General features: G+C 32.0%; 1 protein-coding gene across 1 annotated transcript in view; it reads right to left on the bottom strand.

Moving 5' to 3' along the window:
* Window positions 1–1,843: 1,843 nt before the first annotated feature.
* Window positions 1,844–17,335, bottom strand: part of Pspc1 (paraspeckle component 1) — a 60,262-nt gene continuing 44,770 nt past the window's right edge. Inside the window, 5 exon segments of the mRNA XM_047552424.1 lie at window positions 1,844–2,158; window positions 4,473–4,569; window positions 4,571–4,640; window positions 7,859–7,873; window positions 7,876–7,915. Coding sequence (XP_047408380.1) covers window positions 1,973–2,158; window positions 4,473–4,569; window positions 4,571–4,640; window positions 7,859–7,873; window positions 7,876–7,915 — 408 coding nt within the window. The 3' untranslated portion in view covers window positions 1,844–1,972.

The following is a 17,335-nucleotide window of genomic DNA, read 5'->3' as shown; positions in this document are numbered from 1 at the left end:
GTTCTTGGAGCCAGAGTTGAGCCCGGACACTAGGATGTTCAGGAGATTAAGAAATCTGTGTGCACTGGCTTTCAAATGTTCTTGAATGAATCATACAGAATTTCACAGCCTTGGCAAAAGGTAGCTTGGTATTTACATCAAAGGATCAAGTTTCTCCCAATCTGAATTCAGTTTTGAATAAAACACAATGCTAAAAATTATTGGAGGATTAGAGAAATAAAATAACACATTATGTGAAAGGTAGATTTAAGTGCGATACCACTTAAAATTATAATTAATTTTAAAAGTCCTCTCATCCAAATTAGTATCACAATTAAACAAATTCTACTCTCTTGCCACCTTATATTCAAGAAAAATAGTAATAATAGTCTGATTATTATTTTCTAAATTGTTCTTAAAAGAACTGAAAAAAAAAAAAAAAAACAAAGCTTGTGAATGTTCCAAGTTTTAGAAAATAATTCCAAATGCACTGTTCTGTCTACAAAATATATAACTGAAATAGTACAGATAAAACATTATTTGGTACAACAGAATATGCCTTAATTATGCTTTACAACCAACTGCTTTTATTGAAAAATTTAAATTAAGATTATTTCTCTCTGAAATATGCCTTCCACCAAAAACTGACACCATGGAAAAATAAAAAGGCACGATTTACAATACTGTTTGCCTAAAACAGCAAATTATTTTTCAGAAAGTGGTAAAAGTCATATATTAATTCAATAAAATGTTATGTGAGAAATAAACTGCTGTGATCAATGGCTGGTGAATTATATTGGTAGTTTAAATTAAACAGGGAATTCCTTAATATAATTTTAAATAAACATGACCAACATACAAATTTTTAAATATAGCTATGAATTTGGTTTTGAAACAAACATTAATGTGATAAAATCATTTTTTCCAAATATTCAAAATAGGTATCTGAAAGATGAGGAGTTGATCAGATGCTACCACCAGTTTTAAGTTAATTTTTGGTTTTTAAAAATCAATACTTGAACTATATTCCTTGGAAAGAGAGGGTCCTGGCTGACAAATTTTACGGGAGAGTGAAACTGCAGGAAAATATTTACGACACTGTAGAGTCAAATCATCTTTTTAAAACCAATGTTCTCAAGAACCTAGTCAACCACAAAATCACACAAATTCTCCTGTCATTGCCATCCAACAGTACTGAAACTTAAAAAAATGTAATGTTACCTATATAATTCGGTAAGATCTAGACTTGACAGCAAATAAATTATGGCAGAAATGATTAAAACTATATGCTATTTTATAAGCAGAAGAGATTTACCTTCAAACAGTTTTTTCAAGATGCAGAAGATTTATTTGGGGGGGGAAAAGACCACAGGACAAAGATACCCTTATAATCCTTCTAAGAGTATGTGAATATTCAGAATCTGAATGAAATATAGGCAGCAAGTCTGATTCACAGAACATCAATGTTTTATACAAATTAAATTCATGCCCACCACCCCAAATATACTGCTCTATCTCCCCATTATTCAAATTAGCTTTCACTAAGCTTCTATCTTCAGGGCTATCTGCACAAACTAAAAAGCAAATCATTTTCACTTTTTAAACAGCTGGGATTAATTAAAGCAACCAAACTATTACTGTTACAGCAAAGTTAGTAAAACCAGAAGAGAATACCACCAATAACATTTTAAATGATCCAATATGATTTCTTTATTGAGATAAGCAGCTACATAGATTCACAGTACTATGGCATAGTTATATTTAGCTAAGTCACAAATACATTTAACATTCACAATGATGAGCATCATCATTACCATTCTAATCTACAAAGCTTATGAATAAAGAAAAATACAAAAACCTCAAGTCTTACAAAGAAAAATTTTATGTCTACATACATTAACAATAAACCATTTCTTTTAGGTAACAGGTAAAAGTGTAAAGGCATACCACTGAATTTTTTTTTTTTTTCTAATAGCCAGGAATGGAAGAATGTTTAATATCTACGACGCTTATTAGGACCTTCAAAGTTGCCCCCTTGATTTCCTCTACCAAAGCCACCAGGACCACCACTCACAGGACCTACACCACTCATTGGTGCTTGAGGTGTTTCAGAACCTGTTCTATTCCCCATAGGTGAACCCATTTGGGATGGTGGTCCTTGGGGAAATCTATCATTGTGCTATAAAACCACATAAGAAATATGAAGTCCATTTGGAATACACCAAATAAAAGTGACAAGAAAAATTGGCAAAATCCCAAGTGGTGGTGTCATGAAGTTCAGCAGAAAGTCCAGCAGAATCAGGATCACACATAGAAGGAAGAAAAGGAGCAATTTAATTAGTTACTATGTTTAAAAATAAAAAAGAAGCATCTGAAGACTTACAAACTGCTAATGCTATGCCCCAATTTCATGAAAAAAAAAAAAAAAAAAAAAAACCGTTATGACATAAGCAAATGAAATTTTAGCCTAATCAGTATTATGATATTGCTCTGATTCCTTTTTTTAAAAAGTTTATACTGCATGAAACTATGCTGTGAAAGAAAAATACTTCTTTTTAAAAGAAAAATCAGAGAAATAAAACTGGGGAGCAGCATCACATTGTTTTAAAAAATAAACATTATAAAAACTTCAACATCAACGCTTTTAAGACAGGAAGCACTAGACCAAACACACGCAAAGACTTCTATTTCAATATGGAAATGTCTGAGGTGTTTTCATTAAAAGACTAGCACTGGAAAAATAAATTTTTAAATGACTGACTTAATAGCACAATTAAAAATCTGAATCATATCTTTTGAAAAACTCACACATAACCATACATGTTAACCTCAAGGATTTAAAAGAACTCCTTGAGGATAGTAGTAAAACAAGTGCAAATAAAACCAAGTGTGATATTTAAATATAGTTTACATTTTCAGAGGAAAGGGAAGAAAAATAGAAGAGTTACTTTCTTGTTACTACTGATGATATATGCTAAAGAAAAATTTAAAATAATCAAGTTTTACTAGCCTTCTTTTTTTTTTAAAGCCAGAGATTGAACCCAGAGGTACTTAACCACTGAGCCACAATCCCAGCCCTTTTTATTTTGAGACAGGGTCTCGCTACATTGCTTAGAGCCTAGCTAAGTTGCTGAGGTTTGTCTTTGAACTTGGGACCCTCCTTCCTCAGCCTCTGAAGCCGCTGGGATTACAGATGTGTGCCACCACGCCCGGCTCTACTAGCCTTCTGACATTTTCCTCAGCTTCTACTCTATTGAAGGAACAAATACTAATTGCATTAGGTGCCATCTGTTCATAGTAGATACTATAATACCACCTCCTTATCTGTCTGTACAAACTATCATTTAAAAAAACTCTTAATTGTTAGGACATCCAATTTTTCCAAATTCTTAAAAAGACTCTATTTAAGATAAATTGAAAACTGATAAAAGACTGCATTCCTCATTCTAAAATGCACATTTTTTGGGAGGGTGGGGTGGTGGTGCTGGGGATTAAACCCAGAGCATGACACACCGAGCTACATACAGATCCCTACTCCTATAATATCTTGTTTTAAAAGTTCTCCAGATCACCATGGATTTAAAACTAATGAATGTCTGAGTTTAATTGGCAGTGTTTTCCTCTTTCTTAACAGCAATGGTACCTTAACATTTGATATGAAAGTTGCAAAAGCAAACTGTCTTTCTAAATATAAAATTAGCCAATTTTTTCTTTCTAAATGCTATTTGAAAATTCATGAATGAACACCATATGAGAAAACGTTTTTATTATAAAGCTATTTAAACAGTGACATATAGAAAATAAGGTTATCAGTTTTCTTAACTGATAATATATAATAAATAATAAAAAAAATTACAACTAAGAAACCTTTGTTTTGATAATATTGAACCCATACAAAGATACCTTCACACTCTCAGATAAAAACTTAAAACAATGTTTAAATTTAGTAACAATTAGTATTCTGTGAAAAGAATATAGCAAGTTAGAACATACAAAAAAAACTTTCAATGTTTTTACATTAAAATATTTTACAGTGAAAATTCTTTGATATAAATCAAGACAAGTCATTTTTTCATCAAAATGCTTACTGAAATACTGCATTTTACATATACTGGAGTGTTGTCCCCACCAAAGGCAAGGATTCTACACAGAAAAGCAACACAATCATAAAAACTCAACCGGTACACTGAAAGTGATAAAGGTGATACAAATAAAAGCACTGAAAAACAACTGTAATGACTGTTTTTTTTTTTTTTTTTTTTTTGCTGTATACCTAGGTACAAAAAGCATGCCATGGATGGTAATCTTAACTTAAGCTACTTAAAAAGTGCTCTCATAAATCAAACATAACTTCACATGATTACTTTTTATTTAGTGACTATATTTTCTTCTGCTAAAATAAATGATGCCAATTAGGTTTAAGTGTGAAGTTATCTTTTGGGGCAGAAATGTATATTAATTGAATATAATCAAATAATATCATGATACATTACCACTGCTCCATTATCTGGCATCATTGGAGTTCCCATATTTGCAGCTCCTTCTGGTCCCATGGCAGGACCAGGACCCATTGGTGGGCCAGGTATAGTCTCTGTTGTTCATATTCATACCCATCATTGGAGGAGGACCTTGGTTACCCAGCAGTGCTGGGCTAAACGCATCTATGTAAAAACAATCTATACTTAGAGCTGTCCTATCTTAGTTTAATAAACATTAAAATTTTTATAAAACTTAGGCAATCTATACACCAAGACTATTGTCAAATCACTTTCCTTCCTTGAAAATAAGACACTCAATCTATTCTGCAACAGAGCATTACCTACACTCCACAATTTTCAGCCTCAAAACAAACATACATAAAACAAATATGATAACTATGAATTTTAGGATATTTAAGACCCCAACAGTTTAAAAAGCTTAAAAAATCAGTATCATTTACTAAATCCTACTTTTAAACCAAATATTCCCTAGCAACTCCGACTACACTCTACAGTCTTAATGATCATCAGCACTTAAAATCATAGCAAAAATATTAATGTGTAAATTACATTAAGTTTCAAGAGGGAAACCATTTTCTACAAAAATCACTTGAAGCTAAATTCTTGCTTAAATATAGTTATTGAATACCTCCCCAAATTACAAAGTGTTTTACCTATAAAAAATGAAATCCAAACCAAAATAACATAAAATGATTCATTATGATGAAACAAATGCACCCAAACACAGATAAAATAAAATGATGATGTGGATGTTTTTGACATGAAATTCTAGAAATGGGGATAAAGAGACATCAAAATTTTCATCAAAAACAATCCACTTATATTAATTACAATAGGGTCTGAGCATGACAGTCTCAAAGACAACATTTTTGTGTGTTTTCTTTGAAACATTTTTCCTTTTTGAAGTATTCAGGCTTGCTTATCATTAAAATTCTTAACAGGCTGATTCCAATTCAGGGTTTTTCTCTCTATTTCATTATGTAGGTCATTTTCTGATACTCAGAACTCAATTTCTCAAATACATTATAACAGGAGTTGAAATTTTCATTCAATCTCATTACAGAATACTTAATGTAGCTGAACTCTATAGGGCTGAGTCCAAGGAGTAGGTAAAAGATATCTTATGCCCTACCAATGCCTGGCATCACGTACTGTTGTTTTTCAAATCAACCACAGTAAACAATTTCAAAGGAAGGAATTATTTCCTTAATCCAAAAGTGTTCTTGCTGATAAACCTATACTTTATCCAAGAATACACAGAACAATAGTGAAGGAATTCCTTCACTATACTAATAATTGTCATTCTAAATAGGTTTCTGCAATCTAGAAATGAAAAAGAGTAGAGGACAGTTCTAGGACATATTGTAACTTAACATTCCCCAAAAAGAAAATTAAAAGCCTTTTCCCTTCCTTCTTGTTACGTCAGTTTAAATTATACAACTATGGATATTAAAAAGTGAAATAAAATATTCCCAACTATCCATAGTATATCTTTCACCTACATGGCTATAAATAAACTAAACTTAAAGATCTAAAAAAAGGGGTTAGTATTATCTGGTTACCTGAAAAGCAGTTTCATAATCTATATTTTTATAATCTATATTTCACTAGTAGTACACCAGAAAATCTAATGCCACATTCTATCAACACAATTTATTCATTTTTCATTTTTGTGTTGGGGATCAAACCCAGGGACTCCAGCATGCCAACCACATGATCTAACACTAACCTATACCCTCCAGTCCTATCAGTGTAACTTGATGGAATATGACAGTTTGACTTACAGCAACTCAACTAACTGAAAACTTGAGTAAACCATTAAGATAAAGTCTCACATTGAATGAAGACTAAGAAGAGAAATAAATGGATTAGACTTTAGCATAAAGACTAAGTGCTAAAATGCAAACCTAATTCTCTGAAATGTTAAACACTTTTAAACTGTCTTAAATTTCTAACTAAATAAAGAATGTAAAGGCATATTGTCATAAAATGGTTAAACAAAGAGAATGGTTTTCAGGGTCACTCTGAACCATCAGAAATGGTTTTAAGTTTTATGTTAAAGTTGCATTCTGACATTAATGACAATCTTTGAAACTGTCTCTATCCCATAATTTACTCGGAACCACTCACTGGTACATCATTATATACAACTGTATTTCATAATTTAAAACTTATACTTTTGCTTCACTGATTTATCACGTATTCATGTACTAACTTTACCACTGAGCTCTTTACAGGCAAGGGCCTTGTTTCATGCTTCCTTTGTATACCAGAGATGCTCAGTAACCATTTGTTGACTGGTTAAAAAAAAAAAATGAGCAAGTAAACAGCAATAAATAATTCCAGATAATCTGATCAGGAATATGAAACAACTAGCAAGGGTTTTTTGGGGGGTTTGTTTTTTAAAAAAAGAGGAGTTAATAATTGAAAATGCTTGTTATATGCATTCCACATTTTAAGTTTTATTTCATACACTACATGTTTTAAGAACCTATCAGATGGGTTGCATGTTATATAAAATAGTATGCCCTGGTAATGTGAGTTTTAAAACAGCTTGTACATTTGAGCTATATAAAGAGTTTAACTTCATGACAGCTTCTGTGGGACAATGTGGAAGTAACTACATAAAATTTAATTCATTATTCAATATTTAAATTTATGGCATTTTCAAATTTTCATTTTTAAAACCTATGATAATCCACAATAGTTTCCCCCTCAGTTTATCTGCTTGACACTACTTTCCTGACAACCTGCCTAGGCAAATCAATGAAGTTGTTAATGTAGTTACTTTGTTCTAAAGTTCACACCAATTTTAAAGATATGCATTAGCAAGGCACATCTCATCTCCTCATGTCATAGGTACCTCAAATCAGTACACTCCCATGTACAATACCATAGTTAAGGGGAAAAAGTTAAATATTCAGTAACATGAATAAAACTAGCTTCAAAGTTACACAAAAAGCTAGTTTAAAAGATTCATAAGATGCTCTCAGAAAGTTTAAAACTGTAAACTGTAAACTATCCATTTCCAAGGTAAAAAGCCATTTTGAAGGCATGAAATTTTATTTTTAAAGTATTACAACAGAATTGTGTTACATCAAAAACAAATGAACTACTCTGGAGCTGTTCCAAATCTAATCTGTAGTTTTCTTTCACTGAAGCTACAAAAGTGTATCTTTCACTTTCAAATTTTGTCCCTAGAAATAAATTTTTAATACAATTGTATTATTTCTCTCTAATGAATATAAGAAATTTCACCTTCCCAGTGTTGGTTCCATATTTAATTTCTTGCTGGTATACAGATATCACAAACAGCATAGATACACAATCCCCAAAGAATTACAAGTAATTTACAGAAGGCTTTTGCTTCAAATCCCTACCTCCCATGTTTATGCTCCACGGGGACCCATATCACCCATTCTCATTTCCTGTTCTCTCTGTAAGTAAACATAGTTGTCACAGTCAACCTATCGATCTTATGACTTTACATTTCCCATCTAAAATCAAAAAGAAAGAATGAATTGGGACATTACTTTCCATTAAAAATTTTGAAAATTTCCAACATCATTTACTTAATAAGAACATAGACAAGAAACTTCTGTCTCCCAGGCTTAATAAACTACAAGTGCTTAGAACATCCAGTTTATATAATAAGATTAGATTACAAATGAATCAGATTACATAAAACCTACCATAAATTATTTAAATGTTTTTATTGCAACAGATCAAAGACACAGGTCCACATTTCAAGCAGAGGAAAATCTAGTAATAATAACGAGGGTCAGTTATTTTTCCATTCCAGGTTACTGCAGTCTTAAAGTTATAGATGATGTTTACTTATTGTCTAAATATTATAATTCACTCTTGCATTCTTTTTCAACTACCCAAGCACGTTCCACCCAACTTCTTCAGATATACCTTCACTCTACAAAAGCAGTCACTAAATGCTCCATATAACACTTCTTTCCTGTAAATGAGCAATGGTTTTACTTAAAACCGGAATGAAAGTGTTACCCGTCTGGGAAGTTCTGAAACAATGTACTATTCAGGTTAACAGTAACACAAGAGATCATAGAAATGTTGACAAACTGAAATTTCACTGTAGAATCGACTTCACAGAAACCTCATTTACTAACAATAGTTAGATTAACTTCAGTGAAATCTCTAAGAGAAATTATGAAATAACATTTTGAAATTGCAATTTCTATTTTGATGACCATTTCAAATCTCAGACAAATGCGTTAAATTGGTAATCATGAAATATATTCCGAGACAAAAGCAGCAAACGCTTAAATCTAAAGAAAGAGTCATTACTGTGCCTTTAAAATCAATTTTTAAAAATCTAAACATTCATTTTGGCTTCCATTTAATGATACCAAATAGTGGTGAAAAGCATATGTGAAACTAGAAACAAAGGGAATAAAAGTCTATGACAGAAACATATCATTAAACAGCAACTGGCTCCTTTAAAATTTTTTTAAAAACACTGTCCATCTAGCTGTCCATTCCAAAGGTAATCTTTAAACTATAATGCAATTAATGAAGCTATAATACAACAAACACACCATGATAAGAAATAAAACATTTTAACACATTATTTAGAAAATTAAGATGCCAAATCCTTCGATAAGGAATTTTTTTTTTAACTTTCCTATTCCTAAAAATAAATTTCTTCTCATTAAACTCTTGGCCACTAACGGATATTATTACTGACATGTAGGGGCTGGGGAGAAAGCTCAGTCGGTAGAGTGCTTGCCTTGCAAGCATGAGGCCCTGGGTTCGATCCCTAGCACCGCCAAAAAAAAAAAAAACTATTACTGACATGTAAAAGGAGCTAGACTATAAGATGAAACTGACTACTGATCAAGCATTACATGGGGGTAGAGGCACGGCTGCTACCTTAAAAGAATTCTTATCACTACTCTTAATAAACCAAACCATTCTCCCATTTCCTTATCATTAGAACTTACTGATAAAGTAAAAAGGTTTCACATCACCCAGCTATTCTAGGTATTGTTTATAATTGACACTTGTTATCGAGAAACTGGTTACATTCTGTCTAACACGTATGGTTTTAATCTACAATTAAATACATGATAAACTTTGATGAAGACTTTGGAGGGGGACAAGGGTTTAATTTACATTTTTCTTTGGATTTGCCTTCACTATGAAGATTAGGAACACAAAGTCTAATCACTAATGGAGGATAATTAGTACCACTGTTTTAAGACTTGATTTTAAATTTCCCTTACATACTTTAACACTCTTGACTAGAGCCTATGATTTATTTGGTGGTAGTGGGGTGAGGGCATAGACAATCTTTTAAAAATGGTCTGTCTGTATTTTTCAGTTCTAATATATCACTTTGTGGAACAGCAATGCTTAGCTTTATTATTCACAAAGTCAGGTACTTTATTATTTAAAATTCATTTTTTAAAATACTCTAAATTTGTAGTTGTTAATGGATCTTTTAAAATAAAATTCATTTTTATCAAGAGATTTGTGGGAAATATTAACATATGGATGAGATCTAGTTTGTAGTCAACTATACAAACAGTGGCACTAACATTACCATTCAGATGCTGTCATAAGTTGAATAAAGTTCTAAACTATTGTTCTTTAGATGAGATAATCAGAATGCCTTAGAATATTCCATGCAAAGACAGCACATCAGTACTTTAAAACACCAATTCATATTGCACTATAGAATTTTTCACTAAATGTACATACAATTTCATTTAGTAATGTTAACAGTGTATTAAGGGAAACTACTGAATGCTATTTAATACAGATTTTCTCTTAAGTTTTCAAGACAATCTGATGACAAATCATTTTATCACCAAGGGACAGAGATTATATTTGTTAAGGTGATTTTATAGACTGAAATTAAGATGATAATTCTCATTACTTTGTGTGTATATAAAAAATAAAATTACTTAAGGAAATCACTGAATTTTAAACAAATTTTAATGATGCTTTATTACTTTGCCACAACTGGAGTTGTGGTTTAAGTTGAAACAATTTATTTGCAACACTTTAAAAGACTGCAGTTCCAAAAAAACCCAAAAAGCTATTATAACTCAGTTTTAAAATTACTGATGCAACCCTATAAGGTAGGTCTACTGTTATCCCATTTTAGAGATAATGAAGCAGAAACATAAAAATAACTTGAGGTCATACAGATATGAAGTAAGTTAGGCTGCCCTATAAAATTCCGCTAACATGGAGTTCATAAAATTTCCACCTTCACAAAGTGTCTTAATTCAAAAATTCCAGCAGAAAAACACTAACAAAAGGTAAGATTTTTATCAACTTATAGTATTTCTACAACTGTGTGCAGTTCCATAAAAAGAATTTATACAGATGAATTCCTGAAAGTTTGTAATTCACATGTACTTAAACAGAGAGATGACAAAAAAGGGAAGCAAAGTACAGCTGATTTTCAGAACCACACCTCATAGAAATGGGAGTTTTCAAAGAACAGTTTATGGAGAACTAAGAGTCCTCAGGGCCCTTTCAGAAGTGTACAAGTGAAAAATATTCCATCTTTATTAACATGAGGAGTTATAAAACTACACTGCATAACACTATAATCTTATTAGGACTTTTTAATCAACCTTCACTACATTCAAAAGTGTTGAAGCAAACAAAACAAAACAAAAAGTATTGAAGCAATGGTTGGCAAAAAAGGAGGGGGAAACAGTATTTTAGCAAAACCAATGGACCTACACTCATTTTTTAAAAAATTAGTAACCACTGTATTTGTCACATACTGCAATTTAAAATTTTTCAATGTTGCATACCTTAATGAAGTACTAAAAATTCATTAAACCTCTATCCTTGGGCACAAGCTTTAAAATATTCTATGTAACAACAATAACAAAAAATGTAGGTAAAGAGCACTTTTGGGCCAGGTGTGATGGTGCATGCCTGTAATCCCAGAGGAGATCGAGGCAGGAGGATCCCAAGTTCAAAGCCAGCCTCAGCAAAAGCAAGGTACTAAGCAACTCAGTGAGATGCTGTCTCTAAATAAATATAAAACAGGGCTGGGAATGTGGCTCAGTTCAAAACAGGGCTGGGGATGTGACCCCTGAGTTCAATCCCTGGTATAAAACAAAACAAACAAAACAAAACTCTTCTGCTACTTTATGAAGTAGGATGGCTATTTAAAAAAGCATTTGTGTGATTGAGCTGCATACAGAATGAGTCACCTTTTTTTATGAAACAACAATTTTTAAAAAACTTTTTTGGTACTTGGAGATGAACACAAGTATGCTCAACCACTGAGCCATATTCCCAACCCTTTTTATTTTTTGAGATGGGGCCTCGCTAAATTACTGAGGCTGGCAGGATTACAGGATGTGCCACCACACCCAGCTTCATGGAACAAAAATTTTTTAATTCAGATACCACCATCTGACAAACTGATTACTGCCCAGAGTACCCAGTAAACATGAGATTGGTATTAAGAAATGGGATTTTAAATTTAAAAAAATTTTATATAATAAAATACATAAATTTGGACAATCTAATTCAATGGATGAATATTTTTCTAATGATATTACAAAACTATGCATGAGTAAAAGATCCAAAGTTCAAGGTACATCAAAGGACTTTATTGCAAAACAGTACTTTTGAGACACTACCACTTAAGTTTTTACTGAAGTATCAAAGGGTATTAATATATGTCTCTCATTACTTATCCATGTAAAGCATATTTTCTTTATGGATTTTGACCAAAAGATATTTTTGCAACAGATGGAATGTGGAAGCAAATATGGGAAGTCAACTATTTCCTACAGAGAACACTAAACAAACTTACAAATGTACAACATACCATTTTCTTTAGTACATCTAAGAGAAACACTAAAATCATTTGCAAAAAAAATAAAAATAAGGGTACTCTTCCTTCTGAAACATTTTATTTAATTTCTAAAATGTCAAATACTGACAAGCTCTTTGAAGTTCTCAGTAGCTCCTCAGTTTTATCACTTTTTTTGAGACAAGGTCTCAAAAAGTTAGGGCTTCCCTAAACTGCTGAGATTGGCCTTGAACTTGTAATTTTCCTGCGTCAGTCTCTCAAGTAGCTGGGATTACAGGCATGTGTCACTGTGCCCTGCTCCTCTCAGTAATTTTTAATGGAATTGTAAGTAAAAAATTTCTGAGAACCACTTGTCGTCTTCTTTCACAAAAATCTAAAATAGCAAAAAATTTGCATTAATAATCTGTTAACCTATTTTCCAAAGTGTGGTAACCATGACACTATGGCACTTGAAATTATTTATTTTGTACAATAAAGATATTTTTCATTTAATACTTAATACTTAGGAAATCAATCTTATTTTTAAGATATTATGTAGTTTGGTTTGTTTTTTTTTTTTTTTTTTGGGGGGGGGGGTTACCAAGGATTGAACCCAGTGGCCTTAACCACTGAGTCACACCTCCAGACCCTTTTTTATATTTTATTTAGAGACAGGGTCTCTCACTGAGTTGCTTAGGGCCTGCCTAAGTTGCTGAGACTAGCTGTGAACTCAAGATCCTCTAGCCTCAGCCTCCCGAGCTGCTGGAATTACAGTTGTGCACCACCTCGCCTCACTGTGTAGTATTTTAAGGTATCTAATTTTAAGAAATTACATGGTATCAGGTAAGTTAAAACTAAAGTGTCAGATGAATACCTAAATATTATGATACACTGAACTAAATAAAAACTGCGTTAAATGTATCAACACTTTATGGTCAGCTTCATCTGACGTGTCAATCACTTCTTATTTGAGTAATGAAAAATTAATGGACAAATATTCATGAAGACCTCTCTCATGCTTTCTCTAAGGAAACTTCTAAAGATTGTATAGAGATCCCAATATACTATTTAGGTTCCACGTTTCAAAAAGAAATGCGGGGATGGGGTTGTAGATCAGAGGTAGAGCACTTGCCTAGCAAGTGTGAGGCTCTGGGTTCGAATCTCAGCACCATATATAAATAAATAAGTTTAGAAAATAAAGGTCCGTTGACAACTGAAAAAAAATTAAAAAAAAAAGGAAAATGCTAAAAATAATGACATAGAACATTTAAATCCACTTTAAAATATATAATTCTTCATAAAAGACAGCAAATTCTGGCAAGTACCAAGACTCAACTTTTTCATCATTAAGTATTCCTAAAAGTAAATTTCTTAGGAAAATCAATTACATTTAGCACTTAAAATATTAAGTCAGCAAAAGGCATTATTTATCTCTTCCCTTCGGAAATGTATATAAATGAATAAAATTAGATAACTAATAAAAAAATTTCATAAGATTAAATACAAACTGTTACCATCCAGAAATGCTAGCTAACAACACATCCAAAGATAGAGCAAAAATCTATTACATGTAATATTATGAAATTATTTTTTAAAATCTCAAAAGTTAGAGGACTCTTTGCCGAGAAGTTATTCATTCATGAAAAAGGTGTTAAACTATTGAAGACTGTGCATCTTTTTAAGATAAATTAATCTTTTCAAGATAAAAGTAAATACTCAACTAAAAAGGAACAGGAGACATTTTTCCATGGATACAACTCAAATAACAGCATATAAACTTTCCAACCTAACCATTAGACAAATTTAACACTTTTTTCAGGTAATTAAAAACAATTTCTTAATTATATAGCTCATGCTAGATAGGAAGGGGGAAAATAGTTAATGAAACATAAGATAACCTTTTAATTTATATAATCCAGATTTCCCCCTCTCAATTTGAAAACATTCAATCCAAAATATCTTTGCCCATGAATTTGAAGAAAATGTTCCTTAATTTTATGACTTTTAAGATGAAACCATATTACCTGTCTTTAGAGAATTGTAAAGTTAACACAAGATAGCTCTACAAAATTTTTGAATGGACAAAATCCAAAACATGACACCAAATGCTGTCAAGGACTGTGGAGCAACTGGATATCATTCCACCGCTGGTGGGAATGCAAAATGAACACAGTCATGTTGGAAGACAGTTTGGCAGTTTCTAATGAAGCTTAAACATACTCGTTACCATATGATCGAGCATCACCCATCACATACCCTTGGTTTTTCACCTCAAGGAGTTGAAAATTCTGTCCACTTAAAATCTGCACGTTTAAGAGCAACTGTATTTATAAACTGCTAAATTTGGAAGCAATCAAGATGTCCTTTAGGTAGATGAATAGATAAACTGTGGTATACCCGAAAACAGAATATTATTGAGTGCTAAAAGAAATGAGCTATCAAGCATAGAAAGACAACTTAAAGGGAAACTTGTTAAGTGCTTGTTGCTAGTGAAAGAGACCAATGTGCTATACACTGTATGGCTTTAATAAATGACACATCAGAAAGGTTATAATTATAGAAAAAGACAAAGGGATAGTGATTAACAGGCATTAGTAAGGAGGGATTGAAAAAAATACCTCTGTATGATACAACAGTACATAAATGTCATTGTCAAAGTCCTCTATATACATAAGGAGTGAACCCTAATGAAAACTATGGACTTTGGCTGATAACGTATCTCTGTATGTTCATCAACTTAATAATTATAATAAATGGTACCACTATGGTACAGGATATTTTTAAATTTTAAAATTTTTTCAGTGTAATGTGTGTGTGTCTGTTTGCATGTATATATGTATGTATGTACATACTGTGGACTGAGCCCAGGGGCAATCTACCATTGAGCCACATCCCAGTCCTTTTTTATTTATTAGAGACAGAGCCATGCTAAGTTGCTAAGGTTGACCTTGAACTATGATCCTCCTGTGTCTGTCTCCTAAAAAGCTGGGAATTACAGCCATACACCGCATCATGCTCTGATGGTGCCAGAGTTTTATAAGGGGGAGGCTATGCATAAATGAGACAGAAGTAGATGGAAAACCTCTGTACCTTCCAGTCAATTTTAGTATGAATCTAAAACTGCTCTAAAACAAAAAATCTGAGTAACAAAAAAAAAAAAAAAAAAAGAAAGAAAGAAAGAATATGGAGCTAAGAATGTAGGTTAGTGGTGTTGATCATGTGTTTACCATGCTTGAGGTTCTGGTTCAATTTCCAGGATTATACATATACAAAAGGAAGAAAAAAGAAATCTTAAAATGCTTCTTTCTGAATAATCAATTAAATCTTAGTTTAGACTATAAGGGAGAGTCATGAAAAAAAAATATTTTTTTCTTTGTTAAATACCCAATCAAAAGGAGAGGCAATAACAGAAGTAGGATGACTTCTATGCCTATTAACCTGAGACACATAGGGACTATCTTTCAACTAGATTCACTCATAATGTATTTTTTAAATTTATTTTTTAAATTTTTTTTGTAGTTGTGGATGGACAGTATGCATTTACTTGCTTATTTTGTGTGGTGCTAATGATTGAACCCAGTGCCTCACACATGGTAGGCAGTAAGTACTCTGCCACTCAGCTATGGCCACAGTCCTCAATAAAGTATTTTTAAAGGCTGGTTCAGATAATGAGTAGATATTATTCTTACGTTACTGTCAAATTCAAGAGTATGTAGTAAAATTAATGGCTACTTTTTAATAGGGTAATTTTCTGATACTGAATAAAATGTAATTACACATAAAAGAGTACACATCAAGAAACAAAAAGGTATATATAATTTACAAACTGAGTTTTTAAACAAACATTCAGCTGAGAATTTATTTTCAATGTATATACCCAAGAACATTTTCAATTGTCTCAGCAAACTCTCTCTGAAGAGGTGCTTGATTTCAAAACCTAGCATTGATTAGTAATGATTATTCTTAAATTTATTTTTTAAACCCCAAACTCTTAAATAAGCAGCAATATCAGCTATAAGACAAACACAATACTATTAAGAGAATCTTATTAACCTCACATAAAGTACTATGACTAGTTTGCATTCTTTAATCCATAATCTCTTTCTGTCCAATATATTTTTTTTCTTACCAAAGTTTAAAACTATCACAACTGGCCAGGTCACAGTATACAGATGACACAAAAGAACAGCAATAAAAAAAAAAAAAAAAAAAAAAAAAAAAAAAAAAAAAAAAAGGGGCTGGGAGATAGCTCAGTTGGTAGAGTGCTTGCCTTTCAAGCACAAGGCCCTAGGTTCGATCCCCAGCACCGCAAAAAAAAAAAAAAAACCCTATACAAGAAGTGATTCCAAATTGGTCCCATCAAAAGAAGAAAGCAGCAGCAAAAGAAAACAAGGCATATAAGGTCCAATGTATAAGGAATTAAGCAAACATTTTATAGATTATCCTTTTCTGTTTGTGATATTAAGCATTAGTAAATTATCTTAAAAGTTTACCAGAAGCTTTCAGGTTTGCATTAAGTTAATATATATTTTTCTAAGTACCCAACAAAAAGCAACTGATTGAGATACAGTAATTTTTTAAATATTTAAATAGCATCAAATTAAATATCAAAGTTATTTGAAATTTGTATTATAGGAGAAACTACTATAACGACTATATCAATGTGTTAAAATAGAATTTAGAAAAAGAAATATTATACCAAATGAAGAAATTAATCTTATAAAAAATATGATTAAGACCTGGGGTTTAATAGCTCAGTGGCAGAGTGCTCGCCTAGCATGTGCAAAACCCAGGGTTCAGTACCACAAAAAACAAAAACAAAAACAGAAAAGGAAAAGGAAAATATGGTATGTTTACAACCAGAAAATCCATGATTTAAAACATGGAGCACAAAATGGCAGAAGACATCATTAAGACCAAAAAAGCAAACTTACCCACATACTTTCAGATATGGGGGTCAGGGGGTTTGCTAGCATCTCCAGATGCTAGGCAAGGGCTCTACCACCTGAGCGATATCTCCTGGCCCCAGATATTTGAAATTTCAAAAAATCTTTGA

This window comes from Sciurus carolinensis, chromosome 5 (genome assembly GCF_902686445.1).
Source record: "Sciurus carolinensis chromosome 5, mSciCar1.2, whole genome shotgun sequence".
In the NCBI taxonomy this organism is placed as follows: Eukaryota; Metazoa; Chordata; class Mammalia; order Rodentia; family Sciuridae; genus Sciurus; species Sciurus carolinensis.
The sequence above is the reverse complement of the archived record's forward strand: the minus strand, read 5'-3'. Positions and strand labels throughout refer to the sequence as shown.